Source organism: Gossypium arboreum, chromosome 5 (assembly GCF_025698485.1).
Source record: "Gossypium arboreum isolate Shixiya-1 chromosome 5, ASM2569848v2, whole genome shotgun sequence".
Classification (NCBI taxonomy): Eukaryota; Viridiplantae; Streptophyta; class Magnoliopsida; order Malvales; family Malvaceae; genus Gossypium; species Gossypium arboreum.
The window spans coordinates 3,868,428-3,880,384 of NC_069074.1; the positions used below are offsets into that span (position 1 = coordinate 3,868,428).

At 32.3% G+C, this 11,957-nt stretch overlaps 2 protein-coding genes across 2 annotated transcripts; one reads left to right on the forward strand and one right to left on the reverse strand.

The window, feature by feature from the left end:
- Positions 1–1,119: 1,119 nt before the first annotated feature.
- LOC108471509 (uncharacterized) lies at positions 1,120–1,548 on the forward strand. The gene has a single exon (XM_017773120.1). The coding sequence runs from the start codon at positions 1,120–1,122 to the stop codon at positions 1,546–1,548; it is 429 nt and encodes a 142-aa protein (XP_017628609.1).
- A 2,201-nt stretch (positions 1,549–3,749) lies between these two features.
- Positions 3,750–7,388, reverse strand: LOC108470698 (homeobox protein knotted-1-like 3). The gene is made up of 5 exons (XM_017772129.2): positions 6,176–7,388; positions 5,000–5,120; positions 4,714–4,907; positions 4,513–4,644; positions 3,750–4,360 (listed from the first exon to the last, which is right to left on the reverse strand). Exons 1-5 carry the CDS (start codon positions 6,863–6,865, stop codon positions 4,220–4,222), a joined length of 1,278 nt encoding a protein of 425 aa, XP_017627618.1. The 5' UTR covers positions 6,866–7,388; the 3' UTR covers positions 3,750–4,219.
- Between the last annotated feature and the right edge of the window lie 4,569 nt (positions 7,389–11,957).

Here is an 11,957-nt window from a genome sequence, read left to right on the forward strand (position 1 = left end):
AAATACCAAAAGGCCAAATCCTTTCGCCTTTCCCTTTAATCATATCGGGGATAGGTCCATGAATTGCAGCCTTAACTCAACCCACGGATTGGCCACGTTAATATATTCACTCCATTGACAAACCCATTTCTCCTACACTCTGTTTCTAGTTTCTACACTTGTCTCCGCCCACTTAAGCAGCAATACGGAGTCGACGCTTGATAAGGACAATTCAAGGCAAATATTTAATGCACATATGACTTCCTAAAGTTAACCAATTAAACGTGTATCATCATGAATTCATTTCAGACACATTGGAGTAGGTAATGGGATTCTTTGTAAGAAGCTGAGTTTACTTTAAAGTTTAATGTTGTAAACCATCTCAAAACATGTAGATTGTGGACTATTATTTAGCAAAACTTAATCGCTTCTTGCAAATTTCAGTTATAGTTTCAGCAAACTGTCAAGCTTCATTGTTAAATAAAACTATACTATATGTATAGGATAAATTTCTAATTGATTTCGTGTCAAAATTTAATCAACATTTATTTAATTGAAAATTTATTAAAATTAATTTTACAAAATCAATAGAAATTCATACATAATAAAATTTAAATTCAAAATACTCTACCAAAGCAATTCATTTTATTCTTAAATAAACTTTTAATAAATATACTATTTGCATGTATTTTTTCATCCACATTATGAGTGTACTATACCATAATAATGTACATATGTCATAGGCTGACCTAAGCCCATGACGATTGTGTATTGAACTTCCATAGGGGATAATTGATTAAATAAGACTTGATTCACTTAAAGTTACGATTTATCAGATTAAAATTCTAACCACGTCACATATTTAAAAATAATTTGCTTGTGTTAATTACGTAACTAACCCTGAAACTCACACGATTGTTGGTTTTATTTAACACAAAAGCAATAAGGCCACGCACATCCCACGGTTTTTTCGTCCCTCACCAGCCGACTAAAGTCGAGTCCTTATCCCTTTTTAACTTTTATTTTCTCGTTGAACCTACATATACCCCTAACTCTCCATCTATTTCAGTATCCTAAAAACCAAATTATCAAAACAAAACAAAAAAAAAAAAAAATTGTTTTCCTCTGTCGAAAACCAGAATGTACAACGATAGCTACAAATTTTCCTTTTCATCGCCAAGAGAGAGGATTAAGGAGAAGATGAAATCCTCGATCTCCTGCTTTGGTTGGACGCCATACATTGAAATCTCTGTCGCCATGGGCCAAATAGAGGAGGAGGTGAAGAAGTCAAGGACGCCGAGAACGCCTCACATAAAGGAAAAGTGCAAAAGCTTCATCTCTAGGATTGGGAAAGGAGGGCGTAAGCAATACAACTCCTCGGATTTCAGTTACGACCCCCTGAGCTACGCGCTGAATTTCGAGGATGAGACACACCTAGCCGACAAGCTTCAGAATAACATTATGAACTTTACGTCCCGGCTTCCTCCCACACCTGATAGAGCTCCAGTCATTAAGTCCTTCCAACCGACGCCGGTATCCATAAGAAGAGAACTCTTTGCGCACTGTTGATCAGGAAAAAAACGGTTGTAACGTCGAGTTGTAGTAACCACCCAAACGATAATGCACCTAAATATAAAATTAAAATTGTGAAGGTATCTAAGGATTGTCAAATCATGCATGCATATTTCCTCCCGTAGTTTTGTATTAAAAAATGTATATTTTAATTTAGACATTTACTTTTTATTTAATATATAAAAAGTTGTGGGAAATTCACACAGCTTTTATAGATTATGTGAATTTCACCAAGGAAAAATTATATAAAGTCAACACAGATGATGGTTCAACTTGCATCTACATTATCTTAAATCTCTCAATTTATATATCCACCCATTTTATTTTCTTTAAAGTAGTTTAATTATTTAATAAAAATAAAATTAATAAAAGATATAAATACACTTTAATATATAATTTGTTATTTTTAAAATTTCTAATTTTTAGTTATTTTTAATGAATTTAGTGTCCGATTGACTTATAATATCAACTTAAAACTTAAATATAAAATAGATTAAAAAGTATAGAATTATTGAAAGACATGAACATCTATATAATATATTTTTATTTTTAGAATATTACATTTTAATTAATTTAATGTTGACTTATAACATCAACTTAAGAAATAACTTAGATACAGTTAATTTTAAATTTTGGTATTTGCATTTTGCATTAAATAATTTAAAAAATATTGTAATGATTACTCGAATGAACCAAAAATCAATCAAGATAAACTAAATCGTTGAATTGAAACAATTTAGGGAGAACTAGTTTGCATGACCTTGGGTTCTCTTGACTTCAATGTTCGCCAACCTCCACTCGATGGAGATGGTTTTCCTTTGTTGTTTGGTGCACTCTCCCCTCCCCTCTCTCAATCTGGGTGACAGCTAAGGTGTTTGAGGGTCTCTTTAGACCGACAGTGAGATTAAAAATAACAGTAACAATGAGATAATTTAATGTAGTAGTGAAACTAAATACAATAACAGTGAGATCAAGAACATTTGTGAAATATATGTTTGGATTCAATTACGATAATGACAGTAAAATAAAAGTAAAAAATAAACATAAAGGACACTAAATTGAGTGTATAAATATCATATAAGTAAAAAAAATGTTAAAACCATATCCATATCAAGTAATTAAATATAAAATAAAATAATTTTAATGTTAAAGAATAGTTAAAATATTAAAATTATATATTAATGTTAGAAAATTTTAAATTTCTATATTAAAGTAATATATTTTTCATATATATTATAGTTTTTTTAATAAACTCGTTATAGGTTTTGATCATATTTACTCTTTTTCACACGATACCTAAAATTATTCATAACTCTCCAAATTATAAATAAGAAAATAATATACTTTAAGACACTTTAATCGATATATCAATACTACTTAAGCTAAGACATAGCTATATTGATGTATACATAAAAGAGAATTACCTATACCTTTTAAAATAATTAATAAAATATAAAATTAAAAAGTAGAATGATGTTGGAAAAAGAAAACAGATAAAAAGAAGTAAATTAGGCTGAAAATAAGCTCAAATATCTAGTAAAAAGAACTCTAGCAAACTATGAACCATAAATGCGTTTGTATCCCTTAAGTGACGAGTTCCTTCAAGGATCGGGTTAGGGCTCATTAAGACCCATTGCATTTCCAAAATATAAAAACTTTTTAGTTGTTCCTTGTATATGCGTTTTGACAATTTCTTTAGAGTGAAAATTTCGGAGGAAATTTAATTAAATTAAAATTAAGTTTGTATTCTTAATATGAACATTTGTAGGAAATGAAAAATTACGAAATGAGAACAGTTAAAGTCTAGTCCTGCTATGTATTTGTGTTCACATTCATCACTGATTCTGCTTTTATGAATTCGCTGAAGTTTATCTAATATATGTTGTTGCTTTTGTGGACTTGGAAAAGGAATAGGGAGCAGGAGGCGATCAGTCATTTTCTTGGAAAATTATAGGACCAAATGCCCATGTGATGGGACCGACCGTACTGCAACCATTGAATTGAAGGGCTTTTGAATTGTATGTAACAAATATATACCACAAAAATGCCCTTGCCTCAAAAACAAAACCGTAATATATATATATATATATTGCTTCAATTCGTATTGTTGCCAAGACATCTATAAATGGCAGTACTTAACGAAGGTCACATTTCATTATGGCACATAAATAGATAAAAGTACGAAGGAGAAGAAGGGATTTAGGCAAGTATTATTTGCAAATTTTACTAGGTATTAGAAGCCTAAAAAGCTAAAATGATCATAATATGACCGTGAGTTTATTACACAGTAGACTGGAAATATCTTACCATCCTTATTCACAGATATGAAGAGATAAAATAATAATTATAATGTACCAATCTGAAAATGGAATTAATCCTATAAAAAAGTAACAGTAATTTAGTTTCTAAACTTTCTAACAGCGTAGCAAGGCCAGCATATATCACCAAACTGGCGTGCCTCGAACTACGCCATATCTTCAAGATGGCACGATTAAATTACAATCTCGTACTCTGTGTTGCCCTTTTTCTCATATTGAAACCAAAAATCTGTTCCACTTTAAAGCCTATATGGTTGCAAATTCAACGATGTTGTGATTGTCTAACCATTTACATGAACCTCTGCTGCATTACTTATTTGCAAGGACGACAAGGCATGCATTATTTACCTTTACTTCTTCCGTTTGTTCTTCAAGACAGTTGAAGTTGATGGATTGCTATGCCAGTTCCTCTTCCTCTGATTTATGAACCAATTGTTTATTTGTTTTAATTGTAAACCTGTTTCCTGAACCAACTTTGCCTTATCTTCCTCCTGAAAATTTGTTACGTAGATATTTAGATGTAGTTGGAACAGAAATCAAAGCTTTGATACTATTTTGTGCTTTAGAGGTCGGGAGTTGCATATGCTGAGATTCAAATCTCAGACCACTCGCTGCCACCTCTCGGGTTCGGAGTGATACTTACAGTGGGGTATGGCCACTTGGAATGTGACTGCCACCAAGCTTTTAAAACCGAAGTGGTGCCACCAGGAAGTTTTCCTGCCCTTCTCTTTCGCAAAATTTCCTCCCTTATGTCAACAATCTTCTCCTTGTAACCCTGTTAAAGATTCCACAAGTTTGTAAGTAACCTTTAAATCTCAATACGGAAATCTCTACAATTGAGTACCTGTTTGAGTTCATGTTTGAGTTCTTGCCTCACACGCTCCATCAAAGACCTTTCACTCTCTGTTGGAACCAGAGGCCCAAATCCCAATGAATCTGGACCCTCCATACTTCCATCAAACAAATTAGCATCGCTGTCTATTTGCTCTTCATCATCATCCGACATTGTTGCACCTGTTCCTTCCCCTGGAGAAACTCCTGTTCAGACATCCAAAACAGATATCAAAAAACTTTTCCAAGTCTAAGCCAAATTAATGTACAGCGTAATGCAAATTAATATAGACAACTACCTGTTAAGCTCTGTAAAGATTGCTCAATTTCCCAGCAAGCCATAACCGCTTCCATTGCATGGACCCGAACATGTTGTTGCAGTTGCTCTTTAAATGAACATAGCAACAGAACATAATGTGTCTACATAATCCAGGGGAAAAAAGGGTCACTTCTTTTTTAGCTAGTTGCTTAAGTTATTCGTAATTTCATGTGTGCTAGAACAGAGTTGGCAAAGTTCCATAATTTGCAAAACATTTGAGAATGATATAGCAAGATTCAAGATAATTAAGCCTAGAAATATATTTCTTCGAAAAGGGTTTAGAAAGGTGGCAATTCATTATCCATTTATAACTACAAAATAATGAAGACAAAGAAAGATGCGTGGAGAAATAGCACAAGTTTTTCACATTCTTGAGAATGGGGGTTGGGACTTCCCATTCTTGGTTTTGGAAATGTCCCATCCCATTCATCAAATCAAAAAGAAATAAACGACCTATTCATTTATATCATCCTCATATTTTCTCGATTTAAGTCTCATGGCTGCCAACTATTTGTAATCAAAGCTGTCCCACTCAGTTTCTTGATCACAAGATATTTCGTAACAACCACGATTTTATTTTCCTTTGAAACAGGAACAAATTTCCTCTCTAGCTTCCAAAAAGAAACCCCTAATCTATATATGCCTGCAATTCAATTGCAAACTTCGTATTCCAACTTTTTGAATGCACTTGTTAATCAACTTATCTTTATTAAACCAAAATAAGATAAGAGATGATAATAAGTTGTGGAAATGCAGTTGTTAATCAGATATTATCATTCTAAAACTGTGATTTTATAGCTAAGAACCACCGTTGTTATGTCAAAATTTTCTTTTCACAAAGAAGAAAAAATGGACAATATACATTTATCTTTATACAATCTGAATAATGGTTGCATGAACATGGTCATGGCAAAAGGAAGGTTTCTGAAAGATTTGGTTCGGAAAATTCAGATAGCCTTAAATAGCAACGATTATGGAGAAGTCAGAGATGCAGTTAATCTTCTAATTTCTCCACCCAAGTGCCAAGGATAATTTTAAGGGGAATTATCAAAACTGGCAGTGGAAACAATAACAGTATAACAGTTCAAATTTTAAAGAAAAAGTAGGAAAAGTAGTATAATAGTTTGCAGGTACGAGTAATAGTAGGGGAGCATACCATGAACTGATCGAGCTCTTTGTCATCACCAACCAAGCCTTGGGCCCCACCACCCAGAGCCGAGTACTTAGCCACCACATGCTGTGACTGAGCCAGCTGAGAGTCGATCCGGGGTAGCTGATCCACAGGCGTGGCGATCCTCAGGCACGCCACGTGTGCAGACAATAGTTGCTCGTACAACGGGTGGGCTAGTACCTCCGCCTTGTACCTTGCATTCTGCCAATTCACAGCCCCATCACCTCCGCCTCCGCTTTCCACTGCTACACCTTCGCTCTTGTTGTTGTTATTCATTGACTCGCTGTTGCTGCTCTTCAATTCTCCCGGTTCCACGGCGACCATGGTTTCCCTACCAACTCCTCCTCCTGCTGCTGCCACCGCTGCCACGTCGTCGACGACGCCACTGTGGTTACGTTGAAGAAGCGAAGAGGATGAAGGGGAGAGCCACTGGTTGGGAGCTTGGGAAGCCGAGGTTGACTCGGAAGCGGTTGTAGCAGTATGGAGGTTAAGGAAGTTAGGGTCTGAGAAGTGAGCATGGGGTTGCGGTGGTTGAGACTCCTGCTGGGAACGGAGGAGAGCCGTGTTTAACCAATTGGGAGCTGTGGTTTCCGGTAGTTGGTTCGTTTGTTGTTGTTGGAAGGTGAAGTGATGAAGAGGAAGGTCTTGAGAAAGATGGTTGGGGTGAAACGCCATGTAACCCTCTTTACCTTCTTTCTTGTTTCTTTCTATAAAACGTATTCGAAAGAGAGATACGATGAAGAAGCTGATGAAGACGACGATGATTAAATACTCATGGCCTGATTAATTGAGAGAAAGAGAGAAAGGGTGGAAAATATTATAATCTCTTTTAAGAGTCTCGAGTTGTGGAGTTAAAGAGATATTTTTGTCATTCCTACTTCCTAGAGAGGGTATTGGAGAGCAAACAAAGGTGATGGATTCAAGGATATATATTATAAAGGCTTAAGAGAAATGAGGGAGTTTATAAGTGTTAGTTGCTATAAGAAACGTGGTAAAGATCATAAGAGTTCACATGAAGCGATAGAGAGAGAAACTCATAGAAGAGAAGGAGACAGAAAGCTGTTTCTGAAAGAAGTGGTTTTCAGGTGAAGCTATTGGCTTTTTTTTTTTTTTATGAAAATGGTGGAGGAGGTTTATTATGAGAGCGAGGGAGCGGGTAGGGGAGGGGACCATTTTCATTTTCAGTTTATTTATTTTTTTCGAATACACCATTTCATTGTAATAATAAAAACTACAGCGAAATAACACAGGTGTCCCATACAAAAATCACTAATCCAACCACACCAAGGTGAGAAAACCAGTTGAGGACTTCAGTCCCATACAGGACAAAGATCTGAAGGGTTAGTAAACCCTATCACTTTATGATGCAAAAAATAGATATCTATTGCTTGAATCATGTCTCCCCATCGACAAGAGCAAAGAGAAATCTCAGTATGATACATTGGCGGTTATCATCAATGTGAATAGAATCTTGATGCGGCATGCCTCTTTCCAAATCTTTGGCTTTGTAGCCGTAGAAACATCTTTGAACGTACAACAACAAATGCAATAGACATCTAAAAAATTTGAATCCCTACGAACTCAATTAACAAAATCACAAGTAAACACGAATGGTCAAGGACTACGAACTCAATTAACAAAGGCCAAAAGCCACCTCCATGTGGGGCCTGGTTAAGGCCAAACCCATGGCCGAAACTTCACTCCAAAAGATCGTGCCCCTTCATGCTGGAAAATGACCGATGACGGATAACGTGGTAAAATGCAAAATCAACCGTAGAGATGACGACCGATTGCTTAACCTCTATAAATATTATTATTTCTAAGTTGTTGAATTAGACATATGATTCGATATTACCTCATACAAGAATTATTATTTTGATGCTCTATTTTTTCATATAATTACAATTTATTATTGTTAACAATCTCAATTTTTACAATATTTATTTTTTATTAGATGCTACTTGATTGAATATACCTAATTACTTATATTATTTTTAAACTAAAATTAAATCTTATGTGGTATTTAACTCTAATACTAATTAGGTGATAATTAATATGTTTGAGTTCTATTCAATTTAACTTTATTTTATATGAATAAAATTAGTACAAAATTCAAAGGTAAAAATTTTTTAATAATGCGGTATATTTGTTTTTAATTAATAATTGTAAAATAAATTATAACTATAATTATCACAACTTTTTCTTATATGTTATGCTTAGAGTTTTATTCTAGGAATAATTCTATTTCAAAATTAATAAGACTTTTTAAATAATTACTACAAATTCAATTATAATTATTTTTAAATGTGTAACTATCACAATTTTTATTTTACATCAATTTTTAATTAATAATTTTAAATTAAATATTATAAATTATTTAAATGTCAATTTAATAACATGATGGAAAATAAATGATATTTTAATCGGTTTAAAAGCTTTTCCAAACTCTCGTTTATATAAATTATAAATAGATTATTACACTTTTTTATTACTTTTTAATGTGATTTTGTTGTAGGGAAAACTTTTTGGAAATGTATATGTTAATAATTCTTTTAGTTTTAGAATAATGTTAGCTTGTTAGAAAAACAAAAGAATATTGTTCTTTTTCTTTCCAAGCTTTGAAAATATACTCCTCTTATTCCAAATGTACAATATTATTTATGAGTTTTAGTTTTGTGAAATTATTTATATTAAATGTTGATTTGATTCAAATTTCACAAATTATTAATATAATTATTGATAAAACACCATTTTACGTTATTATATTATACATAAATATATTTATTGAATATAAAATAAAACAATGTATTTATTTCATTAAATACACATGCTTGAATCAAAATCAAAGTGTCATATATACATTTGAACCATAATCAAAGTTCTACGTGCATAATTGTACCAAACCAAAGTTGATGTACCAAATTGTAAATTTGATCCAAGTCCTATTCCAAATCATAATTATTTGTTAATTTTCAATCAACTTGGCATAGAAAAATAGTTGACTTTTTGTTAGTAGAATATGAGTGTTTTCATGAAAACCGTTCCGAGTGAGATATGCTAATCATTTTCTAATTATTATTGATGAATTTAGAAAATATTAACTAATGTCTAGTGATATTAACAATATAAACATGTCATTAATCCACCTCCTTTTATTGAAAAATATATTAAACTTTCTTAAATTAAAAATTGAATTAACTTTAACCAGTGTTTACAGATACAAATTAAATATTTTTTATTAATATTTTTTATAAAAAGAAATTTAAAATGGATATGAATTAAAAATACTAAATGTTCAAACTTAAAACTAGTAATTAATAATTTATTTAAGCAATGGCATTAAAAATAGAGGCAAATTTCAATGAAAAATAATTTCACCTTAAAACAGAAAGTTATTTGTAAAAAGTAATTTTTTAAGTATTTCTTTCAGTAAATAAAAATCCTAACTTAATTTACAATTTAAAATTTTCTTATAAAATATATTTTCAAATCATCAAAGTGGTAAATTGTAATTAAAATCAACAAAAGTGTGAGGTAAATTTAATCATATTCTCCGACAAACATCAAAACTTTACATTATTTAAAAAAAAACTCCTTCTTCGTGTTTTAATTCAAACAGAGTAGGGGAACAAAACTACAAAAAGTACCAAAAAGTTGATGAAAACATTGCGTGGACCATCCTAGGTCGATTGTTGATGTAAAGGTGTTGATTGATTTTTTGATCTGACGGTTCATAACTGTCAATATTGCAATCCCTACCGACGGTGGAAACTTTTTTTGCAAATGCGAGTTGGATTCATACCGAAAGTCCGAAACTATACTTAAAATAATGTACATAAAACGTGGATTTAACTTAACTTAATAGCGATATTAGTATGATAATCAAAACAACATGACACGCTTAAAAGGTAATTTTTTTTACATAAATATAAATATGGATTAATATGTCTTTTCTTAAAATATTTATTTATTTTAATATTATACTATACTCCTATAAGATATTTGTCAATTATTATATTTGTAGAATTTTCATTGGCGATATATTAAATATTATTCTTATAAATATATGATTTATTTTTGTCTCTACTCTACCAAAATCAATTAAAGGTGATTGTAAAAATATTTAAAAACTAATCTAATCTAATTCCTACAGAAGGATTTTAACAAGTATATTTACTGATTTTCAACCAAATAAACAAAATTAAATGAACAATATGTATTTGTTATGAGTTTTTCTTTTAATTCAAGATTTGTTTTGCTGTTTAATATTCGAATTTATATTCTATTCGTTTGATGTGCAACGTGCTTTATCGTTTATTTTGTGTTTTAAAATATAATTAATATATGTTTTAGAACTTAATAATGTATTGAATAAAAAAACCATGGCATTTAAAATTTTATTAATGTAATATAATTTAGATATACAACCAAAAAAAAAAAAGAGAGAGAGAGAGAGAGAGAGGCAATTGAAGGCAAAAAAGTTGAAATGAATTCGCATGGATTTAATAGCTGGACAACGAAGCCAAAACAGTAACAGTTTTTAGTAGGGCTTCAAATTATTGAAATAGTGTTCCCATAGGGTTTGAAATCAACAGTAACCGCTAATCAATTCTGGCAGTAGTTATCAAAATTATGATATCAGTAAATAGGGATAAAGCCATATTGAAGTGTATTTTTAGAGGATCAAAATGTAAATTTATTATTGCATAACTTATAATTTTATAATTTGTAGAGGATGAAATTAATATTTTACCATTTTGGTGAGGTGAGAATTAAATTACAAGTTTTTTGAAGGGGCAAAATGCAATTATACAGTCATATTAACCTACAACATTATAAATTTGAAGGGACCAAAACAAATATTTCACCAATATTTGGGTGATCCCTGCCGTCTCTGCTAGTAATAAATAGTGAAAAAGTGAACTCAACCAAGCGTGAAGACTAGGCAAAATTCTTAAAAGATATGATAAGGAAACTACGGGGAAAAAGTCTGAAAGAAACATTTGAATGAAAAGCATTGTTGTTGGTTAGCTATAGGAATTCTTATTTGATTCTTTTTTTTCGTTTTGCGTACGAAAAATGAATAACTCAAGACGCGTAATGCGTAGCGTACGATGCTCGTAAAAGTGCTTACAAACAACAAAGTACATCATCGTATCTAGAAAAACACATTTGTTGTGGTTATTGTGTAGGAAGCATTTGTGTGTTCAAACTGTAAGCGTGCTTTCCATGTCACTCGCTGTTGGCGCGACAAAAGTAAGAAGCTGCCAGAATAGGAAACAACCTGCAGTCAAGGAAGACAATTTGATGTCTTGTAGCGGAAATTTCAGAATTGATTCGGTTTATCAATGGGAGTGTTACCGGTGATAGGCGGTGAGTGAAGCAAGCCTCCTGTGGATTAACAGAGTTGGGAGGTAGCGGGGAGTGGGACCATAAATACGTTGCTCGTATCTCTCCGCCACTAGCGGAATGGTCGTCTAGAGAAGGCGTTTTAATTGGACCACAAGTGGTCCCCAGGTTGAAGCATGCGCCAAGGTTAAAGCGTATCAGGCAGGCTCGTTATTTTTTAGGGGAAGAAGAAAGGAGTTGGGACCACCGGAAATTTTGTCATCCCAGGCAGCCGCCGGCTTAATCAATGCAACCCGTATATAGCTGATAGCCAAAACTTTTTTCTTGAAAAAAAATAGTCGTGGGGGCCGTAAAAAAAAAAAAACTGTTCGGTGTTTTATGGAAACTATCCTACTAGGAGGTGAGCTCGATTTTTTTT

What these genes read in the sequence shown, in the direction of transcription:
- LOC108471509 (XM_017773120.1), top strand. Translation starts at nt 1,120, where the DNA reads ATGTACAACGATAGCTACAAATTTTCCTTTTCATCGCCAAGAGAGAGG.
- LOC108470698 (XM_017772129.2), bottom strand. Translation starts at nt 6,865, where the DNA reads ATGGCGTTTCACCCCAACCATCTTTCTCAAGACCTTCCTCTTCATCAC. An exon ending in AAGAGCTCGATCAGTTCATG is followed by an intron (nt 5,121 to 6,175) that starts GTATGCTCCCCT and finishes TGGATTATGTAG; the next exon opens with ACACATTATGTTCTGTTGCT. An exon ending in TCAAACATGAACTCAAACAG is followed by an intron (nt 4,645 to 4,713) that starts GTACTCAATTGT and finishes AATCTTTAACAG; the next exon opens with GGTTACAAGGAGAAGATTGT.